Below are 24037 nucleotides of genomic sequence, written 5' to 3' on the forward strand. Positions count from 1 at the left end.
GATGTCATTCATTATCGTGGTCATGCTTGTGGTTTATATGTGTAATCTGAAGCTAATGTGTTGTTTTGCACAGAACTGATTATTGCTAGTTGCTATTAGGTTTACGTCGCACCGACACAGATAGGTCTTATGGCGATGATGGGATAAGAAAGGCCTATGAGTTGGAAGTGGCCGTGGCCTTAATTAAGGTACAGCGCCAGCATTTGCCTGGTGTGAAAATGGGAAACCACGGAAAACCATCTTCAGGGCTGCCGACAGTGGGATTCGAACCCACTATCTCCTGGATGCGATTATTGCTAGCTGAAACAGTAGGCTAAGTGTTCACTAATAGTCATTCTTTGGTTGATTCACTGACAATATTTATTCTGTATTGTGATATTATATTGATATTCACGTAGTATAGTGAGGTGACTTGATTTTTACCTTGTACACTTATAGTATGTGCTAATTTCATCCCACGGTGATGGTGTTATTTTATTCATGCAAATGAAGTTAAAAATGAGACAGTAATCTCGTACATACAAAACTATCGATGTGAGGCTTAGCCTTCAAAACTAGATACATATGTCTGTGAAATAGGGTGGCGATGGATTCCTGTATACTAATATCTTGGAGTGATGCGAGGGACCAGACCAACCTTTCTAAATAGTTAGTGGAAGCTGGGAGGACCCGAGACATCAGTTTGAAGAGGAAGTGTTTGTGTGATTAGGGTAAGGAATGACCTATAATAAATAAGGGCATCCAATTATAAGGCTCGTTGTCACATCTTGTCCTTACTAGATAGTAAATAAGGGTTAAAAGTGACATCAGGCAGTGCCTATTGGACTATTTACCCCTTGAAGTACGTAATGAAAATGTATAAATGCACGTAATTGATTGTAGTTAATTTGAGCATGCGTTGTTAATTTAGCAAGACATAAGTTGCATTAATAGACAAAATTGGTTGATATCATCAGAGGATGATTGTTGTTGTTTTGTTTCATTTCTAGAGTAAATTCATATAGTTAAAACTCACGGCAAATTTTTTTATCGGTGGAGTGAAGACCTAGCATGCTTCCCAGATTTATTTTCAGGGGTTTAATAGTGGCAGGTAAAATAAGGAAGCAAATTAGGATCCTTGTCAGCCAATGACTGTCGCCTTGGGAGAAAGAGTTCTCTGATGTTCAACCGAGTTATTTATTTCTGTAAGCATTTTGCAGATGGCATCCAATATCAGTAACTTCATTTTGTTATTTATATTTTATTTAAATTTCAAAACTGAATATTTGGGAGAAGCAGACACCAGACATTATGTAATCAGACAAACGTAAAAGTTCTTTGAATGAAGCACAGTTCTGATCTAAGAAAATAATTTTTTCAAGAAATCTCCTAAACTCACTGTATGCCTTCAACAAAGAAAGAGTTAAACACATATAAGAACTGTAGGAAATGTGTTTTAATTGATTGTGAATGTGTGCATAACAGTTTTCACTGGCAAGAGGAGCAGTTTCACCAACAGGATCACAATATATATCCATAGAGCATGGGCATCACTGAAGAGGAGTACTAGAAAAATTAAGAGTATGGTAGCCTACGGCTGTTGTCCTCTCTGAGGCAGAAAGTGCTATTATGTAAGAGTCTTTTAAGTGTACTGAAATGTATATATCTACCCAGCCCACAAGACATATTTTCACACCATACATCAAAAGGACTTGCTCACACCTCATCCACTTCCCCATTATCAAAGCCAAAGATCAGACTGAGACATGTCAATGACAATAAAAACTTGCTCTTGCCTATACCTGAAAATAGAGTGTACTGTACACACTCACTGGACAGGAATTTGTAGTTCAAGCACAACCTTCAAAGTATGAAAAATATTAACACCTTCTTTATTTCAAAATCTTTCCTCAAATAATCTGAGGGAAAATATATTGCTTCCTTTTTTTTTAATGTCTCTAAGAAAGTATAAAGTCATACAAAAATGAGCTAACTGAAGGATCCGCAAGCAACCCAAAGGATTTGTGAGCAAAGTAAATGCCATTCCATGGGCACGTGCTAGAAATCCTCCTGCTATGACACAGTTGATAACATTTCTCAGATAATGAGCAGAATTCTCAGATTATTAGGTTTTGCTGGAGTATACTACATACAACCTAGAAAAGACAAGTTCTTTAAGGGGCAGAGAGGAAATGCTCAACGAATAGCGGCTCTCAGCCAAGGGTTACCATGAGGTACAACCCAATAATAAGTTTATTAGGGCCTACAGCAAATTTTGCTTAATTATAAACAAGAAATTCAAAGGTAAATAGCCTGCAAGGTATGTACTTTATTTTACTTAAATCACTTGAAAAAATTAGTACATAATTTTGGAAATGTCTCGCAAGGACTAAAAAACATTCCTACGTCTCGCCACTTTCTACTTTAATTTTCTTCTAGATATTTTGAACCAATGTTCATAGTAGGTTTTATTTTCTATATCAAACTCTTAGTCTTGTGGGGGCCGATGACCTTAGATGTTAGGCCCCTTTAAACAACAAGCATCATCATCTTAGTCTTGTGAAATGTCTCTTCCAAATCTTATTGTTGGGTTGATTATCAAGCTGCTATTCTGCTTTCTATCAATAGCTTATCCACACATTTGCTAGAGCCTTCAGATGACAAACAGGGCACTTCCTCCTACACTTCATATCCACAACATTTCTTCAGACACACAGCAATAGTAATATTCACCATAAGATGCCTGTAGTTTCTAAGCAGTTCTGCTTTACGACAGCATCCAAGAATGTGAAGAAGGGTTTCACTCTCATTGCAATGATTGCCAACTTCTTGGCTTCTGCGAGGAACACTGTAGACCGCCGAGATATTGCAGTTCCTTCATAGTCCTGGTCTATTGTGAAGTCGAAAGTCCTTTGGAGCATACCTAGGAAATTGATTTTGGCCAAGTGGAGAAATGTGATGAGCATCTATCGTGGTATGGTACATTTTTCCACATCAGATGATCTCACTGAGTATGCTCAAGCAGAAATGTATTTTGACAAAGTACTGACCATATCATCAACTTCAAGACCAATCATCAAGTACACTTAAGCATATGGTACTACTAGTATAACAAATTCAGCTAGATATAATCCATTACTCAATACTGGAATATTCTTCCACTCCTTTGAATATCAATAGCTGATGATATCTGGCTTTCATGTAAATGTGTAACAATGTTGGCAACCACTTTCTTACAAGGCTAAGTTTCTAATGCACCATTTCATCACCACAGTAATGCCAACTCAAGAGTCTGACCATCACCAACAAGTGAAAACTGTGACGAGTACTGTATGAAGTACTATAATTTTGTAATTAAGTTGTAAATGGGATACACAGATTATCATATCCTTCAATAGAATATCATGGATGGATGAGACAAATTATCACTTGTAGAGTATATAGCAACATGCTGATATTACGAGATCTATCCCCAACTACCCCCGTATTCAACTACCTTGTTTGAACGTATATCCAGAGTATCTGTAGATGTAGCAGTATGAAACACTGTATCAGTATCAAAATGCCATATTAATTCTGAAAGTCACATTTTTGGATGATCCATAGAACTGGCAAATGTTTGTTGTAAAAGATATTCACACACTAAATATAACCATGTACAGCACAGGGTATCAAATTTCCTGTTTAATCTTATGCAGATTTTGAACACTTTAAAACAAACAATATATTTTTTAACATATAACAAATATGGTTGGCTGTGGTCCACATTACGTATGATATGGCATAAATCCAAGAGAATATACACTCATGAGCAACTGAATTAGAGACAGCTACCACAGAGGGGAAATGGCGCTCTCCCTGCCCAGCGAATATAATAGGAGGGCATGGTATGTGACAGCGAGGGCATCAGACCTCATATGAGCTGTATGAGTAACAGATGAGTACAGGATGGGTAAGACACAAGACCTCAACACATGTGATCACGTCTGGTGCTGACAACCTGACCGTATGGGCCACGCCATCTCTCAAATCGCGCAGGCGCTGGGCTTTCCAAAGATCACCGTATCAGCAGCGTACTGTGAGTATGTAGATATGGGTTTTTAAAAAACTTGTCACGGTGTACGATGCATTAATGACAGGGGTCACTGTTGATTAGCTCAGATCATAAGAACAGATACACGGGCCACAGTGCATCAGATCACTTGTCAATTCAATGCTGGACAATAATGAAGTGTGAGCAGAACCATCTCCTCGCTACGGAGTAGGCTACAGAAGCAAGTGTTCCACAAGGGTACCTCTCCTCAGAAACCTTCACAAGGCATGAGAACTGACATGGGCAAAGGAACACCACCACTGGCCACTTCACGGAATAAGGTTGGCTAGACAGATGAGTTGGAGTTGAGGTACCAGTTGATACACACCAATGGCTGGGTATGAGTACGTCGTCAACCACAAGGCAATAGAACCCTCTTGCCAGCAGGGTACAGTTCATGCCAGTGCCAGTGGTAACCTTGTATGGGAACTGTTCACATGGGATGAAATGGGACCTTGGATACACTCGACAATGTCCCTCACTGATGAATGTTACAGGAACCTACTGGAAGACCATGTTCACCCCTTTGTTTGCCTCCAGTGCCCTGCAGGCGACCTGCAGCTACAGCAGCCCATCGCTCTCGAACTGTGACCGATTGGTTAAATGAGCACTCCACAGATAAGAAAAAGCTTGCCTGGCCCCTAAGGAGCCCCGATCTCAATCATACTGAGCATATCTGGGATGTTGACGAGGGGGATGTGTACCCTGGACACTGTTCCGACCAATCTTCGTGGCTTATGGGAGGCTGTGCAGCGATCATGGATCAGTATGGCTCCCCAAAGCTTCGGGGTCTTGTGGAGTCCATGCCAGGTTGCATCACTGCTGTTGTCAAGGCAAAACGGGGTGCTATACACTACTAGCCAGGTACCTGTAATTCAATTGCTCGTGAGTGTGATGTCTAGCGTGCAGATAATGTTTGCAGAATACTACTATAGGGATTTATCTTGGAAACAAGACTGAATTCAAAATGATGTAAGCAAAGCACTGGTAGGACCAACTAAGAGAATAGTAAAGAAATGACTACCTCCAAGGCCATGTAACAAATTTGTTTCCGCATAAGACGACAGGTCACAAGTTAACTGGTCAATTCTTGATCGAGTATCGGAGTCCAGCGATGATGCATTTTTGAGAACCTAGAAAAATTGAACTGATGATCAATACACAAAATAATCAACAAAACATACAGTAACATAACTCAATAATAACAAAACTATAACAGAACTTTATTAACATGTTTCAATACTACTTTCATACATAGAACAATCTCCTGATGATTATAAATAATTTTATACTTTTCCTTGGAAGATCATTTTCCACAATTCAGTTTCCTATAGAAAACAATAATATTCTTGAAAAGTACAAATAATTCAATCCTTCTTGGAATAAAAGTGGCTGTGATGATGAAGTAACTAATGCTGAGTGTAGATGCACTTGCATTAGTTTCTTTCTCCTTTCTTTCCCCTTGCTAATACTGTAGTTTAATGTTGCATGAATAGGCTCTTTTGGCAACAATGAGATGGGAGAGGGCTAGCACTGGGAAGGAAATGGCCATGGACTTAATTAAAAGAACAGTTTGGTGTAAAATGATACAGAACAGAGACCCTGAATAAAGAAACACAACCACAGTTTCCACATAAAAATCCAATGATGCTTTTTGGAGATAAAAACTCAGTGTCAAAATTGATGACATCACTTCTACTACTCACTAGCTAAGCACCTAGCAGCAACATGTGTGCAATGAGATTACTGCTGCTCCTAAATAAATCAGCAATAGTTGCAGTGTTGTACAACGTCATTAGTAAACATTTCATACCCTTGGATTTGAATACAATGAATATTGAAAGTGTACTCAACATCATTTACTTATATTTCACACAGCAGTAATAACAAATTTAATCACTTTACCTAATCTTCATGGTTAGAAAATCTATATATGTAAAATAACATGTCCTGACCGACCGACCGACCGAACGACCGACTGACCGAACGACCGATTCATCATATAATAATATTTGAGATATATAATTCATCATCGCCGAGCCAAAACTACCAGACATAAAGAAACAAAATTTTGGGGATACATCTATATGAAAGTGTAGGTGCTCACTAAGGGAGGATTTCTGGATATTCCATCACTAAAGGGGTGAAAAGGGGGTGTGAATTGTTTAAATGAGTCCATCTATATCACAAAAACTTAAAAGTATACAGACATAAAAACTGGTATTTGGAATCTCTTTTAAAAATAAAGAAACATATATTTTTTTGTTTTTGGAAAACCCAATCAATGGGGGTTGAACATGAGTGATAACGGAGGTGAATTTTTAAAAAGACTGTATCTACAGTATATCTCAGAAATGTAACATGTTACAGACTTGAAATTTGGTATTTGGAATCTCCTGTAAAAGTAAAGAAATGTAGATACATTTTTTGGAAAATCCACTTTAGGGGAACTGAAAAAGGGGTGAATTGTTAAAAATCAGCATATCTACAGTAGGCCTATATCCCCAAAACTTAACAAGTTACAGACATGACAATTGGTATTTTTAATCTCTTTTAAAAATAAACATGTATTCTTTTGCTTTCAGAAAAAAAAAAAGCCACAACCCGCCAGTGGTCACTATGATGACAGTAACGCGAGTGGTTGCATTTTGAGCAAAATGCTCACAGTATTATATGACGTGTTTACATGAAAGATACCAACTGATTTCAAGCGTAAATGTATTTACACATTAAATGAACATACGAATAAATCTCAAATGGTTATAAAGGACACTAAAAATTAAAAATAAATTACAAATAGTAATAAATCCCAAATGGTTATAACTGTATCTGGAAAAACAATTCCCAACTTTCTAAAATAGTGTGTGCATCTTTTGCAATGCCCTTTACACAGGGACGATGAGTTACTATATTTTCAGCACAAGCGCGTGAGCGAGGATTTCTTCTTGGTCGGAGTCTGCCACACTTTGTCACCTTATCTTTCCCTATATAAACATTGTCACTAAACATGAAATTCTCATTTACCTCCAACATATGTTGTTCGCCAACTACAAATTGCTCTCCAGGTACGGTTCCATCAGTACGTTCTTCCGTTTCGGACTGTTCAGTATCCACTTTATGTTCACTTGTTCACTTTCACAGTCCAAGACACTGTTCTAGCACTCGAGTTGATCACTAGGAATTTCATCAAACCAAGCTAAAATGTCACGACTTGAAACCATCGTCATGCACTAATTATGCAACACATTAATACAATAAGTTGCAAAGAACTGTTTCAACTATGAAAAAAGCATACAATAGCGAAACTATCACACACACAGAAATTAGCGCCAACGTGACTGGTCGTGTGTGAAGCAAAATGCTCACCGTTGACGGTCGCTGATAATTCCTCCCTCCCTGTCACTTCTCAAGGTCACAGATGTGCGTTTCAATGCATCTGTCCTTCTCTCAAAACTGCAGTGCGAAGGTACATCAGGGCTCAAGTTCGAAACTACATGCAGTATAAATGAGCAGATGAATTTCAATGACCGTGAGCATTTTGCTCACATAGCGACCACTGGTGGGTTAAAGGGGGTAAAAAGGACTGAAAAGGGGGTTGGGGATGAATGTTTAAAATTAGCGTATCTTCAGTATATTTCAAAAACCTAACATGTTACAGACGTGAAAATTGGTATTTTTAATCTCTCTTAAAAATAAAGAAACATGTATTACATGTATTTTTGTTTTTGGAAAAAAAAATTACGTGTGTGTGTGTGTGTGTGTGTGTGTGTGTAAAAAGGATAGGAAACAGGGATGAATTCTTTTTATTAGGATATGGATATCTCAAACTGAAGATGTTACGGACATGAAAATTGGTATTTGGAATCTCCTTTAAAGCTAAAGGAATACTTTTCTTTTTTTTACAGAAAATCCACTTCGGGGGGGGGGTGAAGGAATTGGAAAATTGTTGAATTCTTTGTATAAAGATACCTATATCTCGAAAACTAAAGATGTTGCAGATGTGAAAATTGGTATTTGGAATCTCCTTTAAGAACAATGAAACACGTATTCTTTGCTTCTGGAAAATCCACTTAAGGGGGGATGAGAGTATTGAAACATTAGTTGAATTATTTGTATGATGATACTTATATCTAAAAAAAAAGAAAAAACTAAAGATGTTTCTTTTTGCAAGCTGTTTTACTTTGCACCGACACAGATAGGTCTTATGGTGACTATGGGATTGGAAAGGGCTAGGAGTGGGAAGGAAGCGTCCATGGCCTTAATTAATGTACAGCCCCAGCATTTGTCTGGTGTGACAATGGAAAACCACGGAAAACCATCTTCAGGGCTGCCGACAGTGGGGTTCGAACCCACTACCTCCCGAATACTGGATACTGGCCGCACTTAAGCGACTGCAGCTATCGAGCTCGGTACTAAAGATGTTACAGACAGGAAAGTTGGTATTTAGAAAATCTCCTTTAAAAAAGTAAAAACCACGCATTTTTGGGAGAAAATCAACTTGGGGGGGGGGGGGTAGTAAAATAGGAGTTGAATTCTTTTCATGCGGATACAAATATCTCAAAAACTGAGGACGTTACAGTCATGACCTTATTTTCTTGACATGGCATAAGCCCAAAAGTCATGATAATTGGTTTTTGGATGCTCCTTTAAAAATAAACATGTATTTTTTGTTTTAGAAAAATTCACTTAAGGGGGAGAGAGAAAGGAAGCGAAAGGAATGAACTCTTTTTATGGGAATATTTATATCTCAAAAAATGAGTTACAGGCGTGAAAACTGGTATCTGGAATCTCCTTTAAAAATAAAGAAACACGTCTTCTTGTATTTAAGGGGGTGTGATTGAAAAATTTGTTGAATTATTTGTATGAGGATACTTACATCTAAAAAAACTAAAGATGTTACATACGTGAACACTGGTATTTTCTTGACACGGCATAAGCCCAAAAGTCTATACAGCATCATGCACTTTGTTTTCGGAAAATACACTTAACGGGAGTGAAAAGAAGTGAAGAGGAGTTGAATTTTTTTAACCCTTGACCGCACGCGTAAGCGGTGTTTGGACCACACTTGTGAATTATTGATTTGTATTATCGTTTAATGCACGCTCAGCCCGATTAAGTGTACTGCTAATCTCTGCTTGCTCTGCTAAGCATCAGACAGCACTACTGATATGTTGTGTAATGCTGCAGTTCAGCGTGGGAACAGTCATGAAGACAGCCTCCACTGCTCAGCTTGCTGGGAGCGGTCCTAACATTGCAACATGCACAGAAATGCAAGTATATTTTTGAGCTTACCTTTACTGTTCCAAGCGGTGTTATACATTATTTCCGCTGTAACAACATTTCTTCCAGAAAGTTCTAGTGACTAATGGAAGTGGATACTTCATCACATGTACATAATTACAGGTATGAAGTATTATACGTATATAAATGTAGTAATCTGTTTTTATTTTTTTCGCTACAGGGATCAAAGAAGATATATTCAACCTGATGACATCTGACAGTGTCTTATGGAACTCTCGGAGCAAGACGGAGAAGTCAGTGACTGTGATTTTGAAAGTGACATTGATTTTGAAGAAGGGGTGGTAGATGACGATCATTCTAGTGACTCGGCAAAATCTATTACGAGTGATATTCCAATGGAAGAGGACACGGGGACAGCGACATTAGATTTTATATTGAAAAAGATGGTGAAACGATCTGGAAAAGTCTCCTGTGGTTCTGAATGACTCTAGAACCCGTTCGAAAAATATCATGAAGATGTTTCCCGGGCCAAAAGCACGTGCACAAAACACTCGAACACTGTCTGATGCTTTCCTGCAAATAATTTCCCTTGAAATGATCAATGATATCATAAGATACACTAACATTTAGGTTGCCAAGTGCCAGTCAAAGAATCCAGAATCGCAAAGTAGGCACAACAAGGATACTACACATTATGGCCTTTTCGGGGGCATTGTTTGTTATTTCAACTAAGAAAAGCAACCGTGCAGATACTTTAGAACTTTGGTCACAAGATGGTACTGGAATGATAATCCTGAGAGCAAATTTTAGCTCCAGGCACTTTCTGTTTTTGATGAGATGTTTGCGTTTTGATGACTTAAGTACTAGAATCGTACGAATTGTGATAGACAGAATAGCAGCCATCAGGTAATTCCATTTGAAGTTTGTTGCTAATTGTCAGGCTTCCTACTCTCCAGAGGAGTTTGTAACAATTGATGAGATGTTGGTAGCTTTTCGTGGCCACTGTGGATTTATCCATTATATGTCTCTAAAACCAGCATGTATGGGCTCAAATTCTACACTCTGTGCAACAGTAGGACATTTTACACGTTCAAGCCGAAGATCCTTACAGCTGTTCCAACAAACCGATGGACATCGTCAAAAGACTAACTGACCCAATAAAGAATTCACATAGGAATGTTACCACTGATAATTACTATAGTAGCATTCCACTGGCCGAATACCTATTGGGGCAAGGGTTGACATTCATCGGGACAAAAAAAAAGGAAATACCTCATTTCCAACGGACAAACTCATTTCTAACGGACAAATCTCGCCAGGTTGGCTCTAGCATGTTTGGATTCCAACCTGATATGAAACTAGTGTCCAATGTGACAAAAAAGAAGACAGTTGACCTTTTTCCATCACAGGTGAAATCGATCCCAGAACTAATAAAACATTCATTATCATTGAATATAATGGGACCAAGGGTGGCACAGATACTGTTGATCAGATGCGTTCTACATATATAACAGCAAGGAAAACCAGGCGATGGCCTCTTGTAGTGTTTCTCCGTGGAGACAATATTGCAGGGATAAACTCGTACAAGATATTTCTGGCCAACGGCCCATCAAAGGATTGTGCGAGAAGGAAATCTGCTTCATTTGTGGAACGCACAAAAATATTAAGACTGGTGTTACCTGTGACCTATGTTGTCGAAATGTGTGCTGCAATCATAGTCAGTATAAGGTTAACTGGGAAAAGTGCAGTCAAGAAGCTGAAGATGAAAACTAAATTTGCTTCATTTCATTGGGAACAGTAATCCACTATTTGATTTCATAACTCTATGTAGAGCAGTCCCGTGTTCGAATTTCTCGACTCGTTTTTGTGTGTTCTCTAAAACATGTTCAATTTTATAAAGTATATATATTTTTGCCGTTTTAGAATAAACATTACATCTTTCAATCATTTACATAAATTTTCTTAACCTAAAAATGATAAAACGCATATAATGTTTGGGAAAGTTAGCAAACTACGTTGTGCGGTCCAAACACTGCTGCGCGCACAGTAACATGATACGGACAGGCACGCGTGGTCCAGGGCTAATGAGGAAACTTATATCTCACAACTGACGATGTTACAGATGTGAAAATTGGTGTTTGGAATCTCCCTTAAAAGTAAAGTGACATGTATTTTTTGGTTTTCAGAAAATCCACTTAGGTGGGTGTGGGGGAAGGACTGATAAAAGGGCTGAATTATTTTATGGGGATACTTACACTGACTGAGCAAATGTCATGGGATAGCGGAGCACTGATGCGCAGGTGTGTTGTTTGTGCACCACACGCCCCCTGTGCCAGCGGCAGTTGTATAGGAGACCTTGTGAGCAGTGGCTGTGAATGTGATAGGTGTAACATGGAACGTCGTCATGAGCTGACACTGTTCAAACGCCGGAAAAGCCATCCATCTAATTTTTGATCTGATTTTTGATATGCTCTATTGGTAGAAAAAATCTAATTCCTTCCATGGGAACTTAGAATTTCCATTTGGAATTGCTAGGCGGGCATTAATTCCATTGTGGAGTTTTATCTCCCGTATGCAGTTATCAGACTGTGCTTCATAAATAAGCTTCTGATAAGTTCACCTGCATACACCCCAGCGTCAGTGGGTAGGGTCTGACACATCCCACTCTGAAGAGTCTAGTGTCAGACCTAAGACGAAACGCTGGTTAATAGAGCAAACGCCGGAAAAGCCATCCATCTAATTTTTGATCTGTTTTTTTGATATGCTCTATTGGGGGAAAAAAATCTAATTCCCTCCATGGGAACTTAGAATTTCCATTCGGCATATGGTGGTCGGTGCCCGACGGATGGGAAATGCGATTTCGGAAGTGGTGCGGGAATTCGGCTTCACACGATCAACCATGTCCAGGGTGTATCGTGAATGATTGAATGCGGGTGTCACCGTCCACAACAGATGAACGACCAGCCGTCCAGACACCCTCGATGACCATGACCGGCGACATCTGAGACGGATTGTCAATAGTGACAGGCGGGCAACCGTGCAACAAATCACGGCTCAATTCAACACAGGCCATGCTAGACACGTCTCCCAGTAGACAATCCGTAGGAACATGGGTTCTAAGGAGTCTGGGAGCTGGCGCTGCACTGGTGCCACTGTTAACCTAACGTCATTGGGCACGACGACGCGCACACCAGGGATGGACACTGGAACAATGGTATAATGTAATATGGTCGGACGAATCACGATTTCAACTGCACCATGTCGATGGGAGGCACCGTGTATGGCGCAGACCACATGAAGCGATGGATCCCGCCTGCCTCGAATGTGTGGTCCAGGGCGCTGGTTTTTCTGTTATGGTCTGGGGTGCATTTTCCTGGAATGGAATGAGCCCCCTAGTTGTTCTGGAAAAGACTTTGAATGGTACGCGGTATGTTGAGCTGCTCGGAGACCATCTCCACCTATTTTTGGCCTTCCAGTGCCCAGACAGTTCTGCAGTGTTTCAAGATGATAACGCTCCGCTACATCGCTCGCAGGTCGCCCGGGAATGGTCCCAGGAACATGCAGGGGAGGTCCAACGACTGCCATGGCCACCCAGGAGCCCCGATATGAACCCTATCGAGCATATCTGGGATGTCCTGGAACGCAGGCTCCATGCCATAGATCCTGCACCCACGAACAGACCAGCATTGGCGGCCGCTCTGCAAACGATTCGGTGTCATCTGCGTACAGAGGACTACCAGGGACTTGTCGACTCACTTCCACGGCGTCTCACTGCAGTTCGCAGGGCCAGAGGAGGCCCCACATGCTATTAGGTGACTATCCCATGACATTTGCTAAGTCAGTGTATATCTCAAAAGCTAAAGATTTACAGACATGGAAATAGGCATTTGGTATCTCCTTCAAAAATAAAGAAACATGTATTTTATTTTATTTTCAACTTGAGAGAAGACTGTTTCTCATATGTATAGTTCTATGTCGCATGGTCATCTTAGCCCCAAATGGCAATACCACAAATGTGGTTTACAAAGAGTTTCTGGGGTAAATGAAACTCAATTTTTTGGCGAGTTTTTATACTTTAGGGATTTTCAGATAATGTCTTAATACAGCACCAAGGAACGATTACTTTTATCAAATTACGAAATCCACACGAGCAAAGCCACGGGTAACTGCTAGTTATATATATATATATATATGAATAAACAAATAATATTGCTGTTTAAGTAAATACAGTGATTTATATTAATTTTATCTGTTACAGCAACCACTGACTGGCAAGGAAGTACTTACCAGTACTACTTGCACATGGGAAACGTATAACGAACATTTGGTTCAGCTGCTGTAGATAGCTCTAAGTTTTCCGATGTATGATTATTGTATTTGGAAATATTTGGGGAGGAAATTAGGATACATTCCAGGATGTCTTAAAGACAAACCATACTACAAATGAACACTATCAAGGGCTGAGATTTGAATCACAAATCTTAATTTTGGTACAGCTTCCTGATCCTGATCTCTAAAACACACACAGAAGTCCTGTATGATTATGTCCAGGAAAATTGCAAAATGGTTAGAGTGCTGGTCTTTGGTCTTAGCTGGCTGGTCAGTATTTATGTTGAACGCCCAATCCGGAACAGACGCTATCTTCGTCACCGACTGCAATCTGTGGGGCAATGAAGCAACAGTTGCTATCATCCCTTTTACCAGTGCATAAGAATATGTGTGATATAGAGAAAGAGAAGCTATACAAGCTACTCCCACAGTTGTTTAACACAGATTTCTACTCTTTTTTCATGGTGGAAGACAAAGATTTTGTAGCCTTTTGTACTGGATTTACAGAGAGAGAATTGGCTATGCGGTTTGGATCACATAGCTTTGAGCTTGCATTCAGGAGATGGTGGGTCCGACACGCCCGGTAAAACATTCCGACAGCATATGAACAGTGTGCAACACTCGTTCACCAACGCATTTTATAATGTCGGGTTTCAGTGTCTAACTACAGATCCTTGGACATCTAGGTATACTGAACTGTCACTGCACATTTTATGAATCAAGGTCTTGAAGTATTAGTTTTAAGAATGCAAATGGAAGAGTTAAGAATGTGAGGACTAGCTGGCGAAAGGGACAATGGAGAGAAGAAAGTGAGATGAAGATATAGTATTGCCATTTATGAACTTACAAAGGGGCTGCAAGAGGCAGGAGGTATAGAGATTATTCCTCCCAGAAAATGACCTGCAACTTATGTTGTTACTTTTATATCCTAATATTCCAACATAATACTACAGTGTAACAGATACACAGGAACACGATACTGAAAAGTAACCATTTGTCCCATCCCTACTTCTCACTTCAGAAATATCTCTCAAACTCTGTTAAGGTCATGTTACTTATATACTGAGATATATTGTTTTTCTACTCACAGTCACTCCCATACGATTCATTACTACCACCATCATTAGCTGGTTTTGGTTTTAAGGATTTGTAGAACTTTCTGTGCTCTACTGGAAAAAACTTCATAAGTTTTTTAATATCATCAACTTTTGCTGATTTAATAGGCAAAGAATCACCATACATGTCTTGGTCTGGAAAATATATATTTTTATAGTTTGGTTTCTCAATCATTAAGGAGGTGAAACTTATTCCAGATATGGCTGAAGACATCTCGACTTCATTCTTATGACTTCTCCTGTAATTCAATATTTCGTACTTTGAAATACTGAATTTCTCCTTTTCCTTGCATCAAGATACCTTGAAGTACTTATTTAATGTTGACTTAAACTTTATCTCAAAATATATGCTATGTACTGTTTACCCTGTCCTATTAGTTTTCCCATAATTGAGTCAAATATTTCAGGACCTAATGTGTTTTGAATGGCCGCCATAGTAGAAAATGCCAGTTATGTCATACCATCCTCGCGTAGTGGAGTTACGTGTTAAAGTACAGCAGCAGAGTACAGGGGTTGTTGAACCTGTTTGTTATCGCAGGCAACTTTTGTGCTCTTCCCCTAACCGCATGGCAAGTAGGAGAGGCTGCCTTTTGTGCCAGACCACTTGCTGTACCTGAAAACTGGTCTAGGGTACTCTATGTGAAAAGTACACATAATCTTTACTGAGATATCCACTCTTGTACCTTCTCATGTTGCTGCCAAGTGCTATTTTGTACTTGTTTAAGTACAGTATGTCACAGTAAATATCTGTACCAGCACATACATGCAAATCAAGTGTTGCGCAGTTGTGTGTGATTTAGAAGACGTCAATGACATTACTCCGTGATCCAAGGTGGCCAAAATGAAGGGTAAAAGTTAATGAAAAGTGCGTGCAACATTTCTGTGCTTTTATTGTGCCAGTATGTGTTGAATTTCTGACAATATACAATGCAAGTTGTCTACGCTATGTTCATAATATTTACAGGTCAAAAAAAGAACGGTGGACACTGGGGGGGGAGCGTATTCTGTGAAATTGTTATTAATGAGACAAATTTCAAAAACCGTAGTTGCATCCATGCTTGAAAATTGTTCGAAGGATAAAGAGCTACTGGGGTTGAAGGGGTAGTATGTGGTCCTGTGGGTTCACTTCTTTCTGGTGGAAGTGTACTAATAAAATACAGGAAATAACATTTATTCCTGCCAACTCCGATACATGCACATCCATGCCATGGGTCCTGGGCAACGGGTACACACTCCGTGTAGATGGCTAATGGCCGGTTTCTGGAATGACAGTTATCTGTAGATGCGTAGTTATCAGTGACTTAACATGGTGATGCGTTTAAAATAAATTTTTGAAATAACAGTTGTTGTCTTCTTCACAGTTATCTGCGCAATGACTGGCAACTGCAGCTAGTGCTGTAGTTACCTCTACATAAGAACAGATTCCAATAAATACCGATATGAAGCACCACTCCATACTGTTTCGTATAACATCTTGTATTAGTTCTGTAAACATTAGTAAGTGTTAATGAGCTGGGCATAATATATTTACAGTCATTCACTGTAGTTTTAACATGCTTGGGTGTTCTGGAGTCGAGAATATTTGAGTCCGTATGTTTACTTCCACATTATCACTGGCTTTAGTCACTGACTCCACTTGTACAGTGTCATCTGTCCCAGCTGCTTCAGTTACAATCTCCCTGGAGCATGCCCGCCTCTACTGTAGATATATTTTCCAATGTGGGAAATGATTCGTCAAATAAAATAGAACTCTAATCAAACGGATTTTCTTAATAATAATAATGTTATTTGCTTTACGTCCCACTAACTACTTTTTAAGGTCTTCGGAGACGCCGAGGTGCCAGAATTTAGTCCCGCAGGAGTTCTTTAACGTGCCAGTAAATCTACCGACACGGGGCTGTCGTATTTGAGCACCTTCAAATACCACCAGACTGAGCCAGGATCGAACCTGCCAAGTTGGGGTTAGAAGGCCAGCGCCTTAACCGTATGAGCCACACAGACCGGCAAAATGGATTTTTATCAGGCTCAAATTGATCTTTCAGTGCAGCTATAATATTTAGATCACTTTCACCAGGCAATGAATCATGAGTCCCACCAATAGTTAGTGAACACCCAATCGGAAATTATGTATTTACCATTAATATTTACATTTGTACTAAACAATAAATATCTTAGGTACTGGCATTCATTTAACATAAGCCTGCTGAATAATAAATACCAATTTTTTATTGCTTTGTTTAATATTATTATATCCTTTAACCGGTGACTCAGACTTCCAATAAAAATAAAACATTTGGACTTCTTTAATTAAAAATCCTGCAGGGAGCTGCAGTTTATGTTACCTTCTTATCTGTGTCACCACACTTCACACCCTGGGATAGGGTTAGCTTGCTAAGTTCGAATGAAATTCTCAACTAGACTTCACGTCAGCAGTTACGAGAGTATTTTTGTCAATGCAAGTTGTGTGGTCAATGAAAGTAAAACATCTCAAATGACTAGACCGTTGCAGTTATTAAGAACTACAAATCCTCAGTTTGAGGAGTACATTAGGGAACTACTAATGAAAAATGTAGTGATATGGCTACTTTCTTTTGGCTATTGGAGATTGCAGTTTGTAACGCTTTCGTGTTGTTCAAGTTGTACTATGAAAGCCTGGAAAAGAACTTGTTGAAGGGTTTGGCATCTGATCATTTGAAATTACATGTCAAAGAAGAATGATAAATGAACGAGTTCCCAGAGAGATACGAGCAGGAATAACCAAAATTTTGCAGTGGGGGTTTCTGGTTTGTTTGCAGTCTACTAAAAAATATCTGCAACAGTTGCAGCGAGGACGAATGGATATCACACGAGCTAGAATAATGTAGAGAGGCAGGCTAGAATAACAGAGGTGGAAGCGCTGGCTCACTGAAGCTAATTGAACGTATGTCCGCCATGTTTCCAGTGGTCACACAGGCAAGGCGACGTGGTTCTTGAATGAACTGAAAACATAACATAATCACTAGTGCAAAACTGAAGACGATCAGCCGAAAGCTTAACCCTTTCAATCCGGCATAGCGAGTGTGGTGGTGTGACCCTTTGGACGCGAGCAGCGGGTGGCTCACCGAGTCCCACTGTATGGGATATTTGTCTCGGTCTGCTCTCCAGTCCAGTAGTGGCGATTGGGAATTAGAAGTAGAGGAGCACAAAAATTTATAGACGGGTGGAAGGGATATCGCAGAGGGGAGGGATGTTGGTATACAACAAAATTGAAAGAAACTGCTACAAAATGGTAAGTGAATTTTGATAGAGAGTTGACAGTCTACCAACTTAAGTGTGGTACTAATAGTGCTATACAATAAAACTTTCACCAAAGAAACTATAATCATGTATACATTACAATTAAACACGTATTAAAAACAGCTGAAAGAAACTTAACATGTTAGCACTGTCCACTTTTCAATCTGGAATTAGCTGCTTTAACTTATGTTTCTTCAGATTCATGTTCTCCTCCTTCCGATTTAGTTTTCTGCTCGGTGTTCAGGCACCTGATCTTCATCCTCACTATCTTCATCTTCAGTCGAATTGTCACCTTTAGACGATGAAGCTGTGATTGGAATAGAAAACATGCCTGAAGTAGAAGGTGTGATTGAAGTCGTACCGTCACCAGAATCAGATGACAAATAACCATAATTGTCATCTTCTTCAAAGTTACTACTCAGTATGAGGCCAAGAACTTCCTCTGCAGTATATCTTTCCTCCATCATCAGGCCCTTCAAAATTTCAAAGCGATTGAAAGCTAAGTCAAGAAGCACAAACACGTCAGCACTGGGGAGCAATTAGGCGTGAAGTGAGTAGCATACCGGTCACATTGCTTTCGTCCTCGAACTGGTTACTCCTGTCATCTGGTGATCATAGCCGTAACTATACACTCCCAAGACAGTCACGAGAGACCTCCAAGGCTAAACTTCCCCAACAGTCTATTGCGGTGAAATGGAAAACAGCCTAAAGACACGCGACTTCTACGACAGTCCACCGGGTACGCGGCACAGCTACCACTCGACTGCTACAGCAGTCGACTGGAGTGAAAGGGTTAAGAGCATTATAATCACAGAGTGTGAATATGTGGTAATGAAACAAAGTCTCTCATAGTGCATTGGCACTGCCGCTGGCTCCAAGTAGCCTACGCAGTGGCCTCCACAGTATGCACTAGCCATGCGTCTTGGTAGGTGTGCTATGTACCAACTGATGATCCCAACCCCAATTAGCTGTCCAGCACACACCTGTACACCTCCATAGTATAAAATCGAATCACACATATTCATCTTTGTGCAATAATTGACTCCTCATGCATGTTTTCTACCAATATTGATTTATTTGAAGAAAAGCCACTCTCCACTGCAGCATTTCCATGAGAAAGTACAAGACAAAGCTTTACTACTTGCCAAAGTTCACTATACTGGGGTGAAACGCTGGCAACCACGAATGAGTTAGCTGCAAAATTTATAATGTCCAATTACGGACCAACTATACTGGAAGCGTGTTGTCGAGCTAACGGAAGGCATTTCAGGGTTCCCAGCCAGAAAATCAAACTAATTTCCCCAACTTTCCCTGACCAAAATATTGTTTTCCCTGACAAAAATTTGTCATCTGCGCAATTTTGAACAGCATTCTTCACCCCAATTAGCTGTCCAGCACACACCTGTACACCTCCATAGTACAAAATGGAATCACACACACACTCGTCTTTGTGCAATAATCGACTCCTCATGCATGTTTTCTACCAATATGGATTTATTTGAAGAAAAGCCACTCTCCACTGCAGCATTTCCATGAGACAGTATGAGACAAAGCTTTACTACTTGCCAAAGTTCACTATACTGTTTGTTTTCTGCTAAAATGTCAGCAAAAAAAATTGTCTAAACCCATACTATCATCAGATATTGAGATATATCCTTTGAACTTAATTACCAAAGCTTCCTTTGATTCACAACACAGATAAATGTATTATGCTTTAGCCCTATCGGCCACATTTTCAGTTATCGTATTTTCTTGCATAGTTAATGCCCTTGCATAATTTATGCATCCCAATATTTTTGGGTCCAAAGTGGAGAAAAAGAAATGTTCACACCTCCATAGTACAAAATGGAATCACACACACTCGTCTTTGTGCAATAATTGACTCCTCATGCATGTTTTCTACCAACATCCATCACGCAGCTCCAGATGCGTTTCGAAATAAAGATATCAGCTACTCAAGCAGCAGCCTTCCTATTGCAAAACCGGGCATTCCAAATACCAGGCAACGTGCTGTTATCAGCCGGTAAGAAATACCACTGCACTAGTTCAGTGAGAAAATCAGCCCAGAAGTGACTGGTGATGCTTTATTTCAGTCTGGTACAAACGTACAGTTTTTTACGAGTGTTTCGGGTACGGGACATGCATTTTCTGTGCCATCAAAATTGTTTGTTAGTCCACAGTGGGCAAGTATTCGAGTAATACTGCATCATACAAACTCGCTGTGATCAGTTACAGCGAAACATACGGGAATAAGGCAGCGGGCCACCAAGTATTCAGTGTCTAAATGCAACGAGCGCTACTGCAGTAAGAGAGAAGTTCACTTCAAGTGACCAACAAGTCTCACAAAGCATTTCGCGGACCAAAAAGCGGCAAGTTTCAGAAAGTTGAGGAGAATCTGCTTAAATATATGACTTCGCTCCGCAACATTTGATATGCCGTTTCTCACAAAGTGCTGTATTTTAAAGGACGAGAAACAGCCGGTGCACATGGAATCAGTGGCTCGGATTTGAAGGTTAGCTGCGGCTGGATGAATAATTTCATGAAAAGAAACTGACTTACTCTTCAACGAAGTACAACGTTATGCCAAAAAATGCCAAATGATTTCAACCAAAAATCAATTGATTTTCATCGCTTTGTGATTGAGAAGTGTAAAGTGAAAGAATATTTGATCTCCCAAATAAGAACCGCAGATCACACGCCAATCAGTTACCATTTGCCACAAATTCAAAGATGTAGATTAAATAAGTTTCTCAATCTGAAAATGAAGATTTGTAAGTTAGTAAAGGATATAGATAGCTTTTCTTAAACAATGTCTGAGACTAAAACTAGTACTTAGTTTTCTTAAATCAACACAACGTAAGAACATAAGCAGCCCAAGCCATAATGTAACCCAAAGTAAGGTAAATGAATTATGGCTTAAAAATGAAATCAAGGCATATTACAGGAAGAAATCCAAATTGAACTTTCAATTATATAACATTCACTTAGCGGTGACTCAGGATTTAGCCCCATTAGAATGGCAGTCATTTTATCAACACATGGAACTCAAACTAACGTTCGCATTTTGTAAGAAACACGATACATTGAATAAGAAATTGAATAATTTGATAGGTACACAAATACGTCACAGTAAACAAACGATGCAAGAACAAATTGAAGGCCCATCGGACACTGTTACTCCCACTATAGTTAACTTGACCAAGCTACAATTTACGGAAGGAGAGAATGAACTACTTAAAAGGGGTCCAAAACACAATTGGCCTAATAAAGATAGAGAAATAGACATCATTAACACTGTAGCAGAAGCGGAAGCGAACATATCAAAACTCCCACGCGATGTACAAGACTAAGAAAAATTGGAATTAAAGAAGAGATTACCCAAATTAGCGAAAGAAATTTATACCAATTTTGATCCTAAACAACAGAAAACAATAAAAAACATGAAATTGAAAATTGAAGATAACAATATTGTAGCAACCAAGGCTGACAAAGGGGGAGCAATCGTTTTGATAGATAAGGATACATATATTTTAAAAAACTGAAGATTTTTTGATAATAACAAATACACAGTAGTGACTAAAGATCCGTTAGCTAAAGTTTAACGCAACTTAAAGGCCTTACTTAAAAGATCTACATATCTTTTTACTGAACAAGAACAACTAAAACTTGTCAATATGAATCCTAGGCTCCCAGAAACTAGAGCTTTGCCCAAAATACATAAAAAAGATGTTCCTATTCGTCCGATAATCAATTGCCGAAATTCTCCCACGTATAAGGTCTCCAAATACGTTCATAACTTTTTGAAAAACATTACACTTTTAATAATAAACAACCATTAATAAATTCCACTGACTTATGTGACATTCTGATTAAATTTGGCGTGCGTCCAAACCAGACGATGTGCTCGTATGGTGTAGTGAATATGTTCCCGAATATTCCGACAGAAAAACTGTTAATATTATTCATGATAACATTTGTAAACACAGTAATTTTAGTAAAATGGAAGTAGAAGAATTCACTAGATTATTAAATTTCATATTAGACAATAATTACTTCTCATTTAACAATAAAATTTATAAACAGAATGGATTAGCAATGGGTGACCCAATATCAGGCATCCTTGCCAACATATTCATGGATTCAAGCGAAAACAATGAAATATTAGCAAAAATTAAAGGAATTGATTCATAGTTGAGATATGTAGATGATACATTCGTAATTATAAACAAATATGTCACTAATAGTCAAGAAATCTTTTAAACAAGTTAAATGAAATCGAACCTAATTTGAAATTCACAAAAGAGGACAAAGTCGATAACTCATTGAATTTTCTAGATGTAACTGTTATGCGTAAGGATAACACTTTTGATTTCCAAATATGTAGAAAACCGATACAATCATCTACAACTATAAACAATTTTTCATTACACCCGAATTCACATAAACAAGCATCTTTTCACAGTCTAATTTACGGAGCACTTAGAATCCCTCTATCTCCCGAGAATTTGAAGAAAGAATTGAATTATATTAGGCACCTGGCTAAACACAATGGTTTCAAAATAGAAATGATCAATAAACTGATCAATAAAAATAAAAGATCAAGTTATCCACGAATCTGACACCAGAAAAAAACTAAAAAATCTGAGTATGCTACACTTACTTTTAATAATCCAGCTATACACCAGATTACTAACGTATTCAAAAAACATAATTTTAATATAGCTTTTAGAACTACTAATACTAACCAATCCATATTCTTGAATCATAACAAAGTTAATCACGACAGAAATCGTTATTTGGGATCAGGAGTATACAGACTCAAGTGTACACAGTGTAATTTTTCGTATGTTGGACAGACTGGCAGAAGTTTTATGACAAGATACATGGAACATGTTAATGCAGAAAAATATAGGAAATACTCAGCGATGAGCTTGCATATGAGGGAAACTAGTCACCGATTCGAATCCATAGAGAAAGACTTAGCGATAATTAGAAACATCGAAAAAGGTAGAATGTTGAACGAATTAGAAAGTTTATATATCTATTTAGACCAGACGTATAATAAGGAACAGAATCTTAATGACATCACGGACAGAAAAAGCATGTTACATGAATTAACGCCAAAATTAATAAAGACAGTTCAAATAAATTTAGAATACCTAATATATTTAATTCTACACACTCTAGTGCTCCACCCATACCTACTGATATTAGGCCTACTTCCAGCAAAACAGATAACTCCGCCTCTTTGTCAGCCTCATCACAGCTGACTCCACCCATCCTCTCCTCCCTTCCACGCTCCCCCATTCCTTCCCCTCTGAGTTCACTACCGCCTCTGCAGCACAGTTACAACACGAGACTCAGAGCCAACAGAAGGGCGGCTACCAACGCAACAGTATAGCAAATAACAGCTTTCAACAAAGATGTAAGTCCTCATCTGTTCCTAACATCGTAAACAGAATTCTCTCCTTGCGTTCAACTTTTTATCTTTCCTTTCCTTCTCTTACAGAGAACATTGACCAGTATCTACTGACATTTCCTGACATGGTCTCAGTCAATATTATTGCCTACCGGTACTAAAGGCCCCTTCGGCAATAATTCAACTGCTTCAGTTTCACATTATGCTCATGATTTCATCAGCGGCCTTGAACATATTATATTTATGACATTCATTTCAGTGCTTGTTTTTCACGCCCTCATGTCGTTGGCATTATACCATTGTCACACTGTTTTTACACTAATAATTTTTAATGAACCATTTTAATTAGAGATTTGTAACAGAATAAGCTTTAGTCTCTGACAAAATATTTTTATGGTTTAATCATTGACAGTGTTTCCATCAACATGTTTGTATAATGTATCATTTCTCACATTTTTATATACTGAATTTTAGTAACTGGGTAAACTTTTAGCTTCGATATTAATATAAGGTGTACTCTTGAAGATTGTTTTTAGGCTGAAGATGCCCTAAAATGAGGGCGAAACATGTCCCATTTAACTTATA

At 38.9% G+C, this 24037-nt stretch overlaps 1 protein-coding gene across 6 annotated transcripts in view; it reads right to left on the minus strand.

Annotated features, from left to right (window-relative positions):
* Positions 1–24037, minus strand: part of LOC136864438 (regulation of nuclear pre-mRNA domain-containing protein 1B) — a 267789-nt gene that overhangs the window by 113452 nt on the left and 130300 nt on the right. For all 6 annotated transcript variants that reach the window (XM_067141430.2, XM_067141429.2, XM_067141433.2 and 3 more), the window contains exon 4: positions 5097–5205. In XM_067141430.2, the coding sequence (XP_066997531.1) occupies positions 5097–5205 (109 nt within the window). The remainder of the gene's footprint in view (positions 1–5096; positions 5206–24037) is intronic.

This window comes from Anabrus simplex, chromosome 2, assembly GCF_040414725.1.
Source record: "Anabrus simplex isolate iqAnaSimp1 chromosome 2, ASM4041472v1, whole genome shotgun sequence".
NCBI classification, from domain to species: domain Eukaryota; kingdom Metazoa; phylum Arthropoda; class Insecta; order Orthoptera; family Tettigoniidae; genus Anabrus; species Anabrus simplex.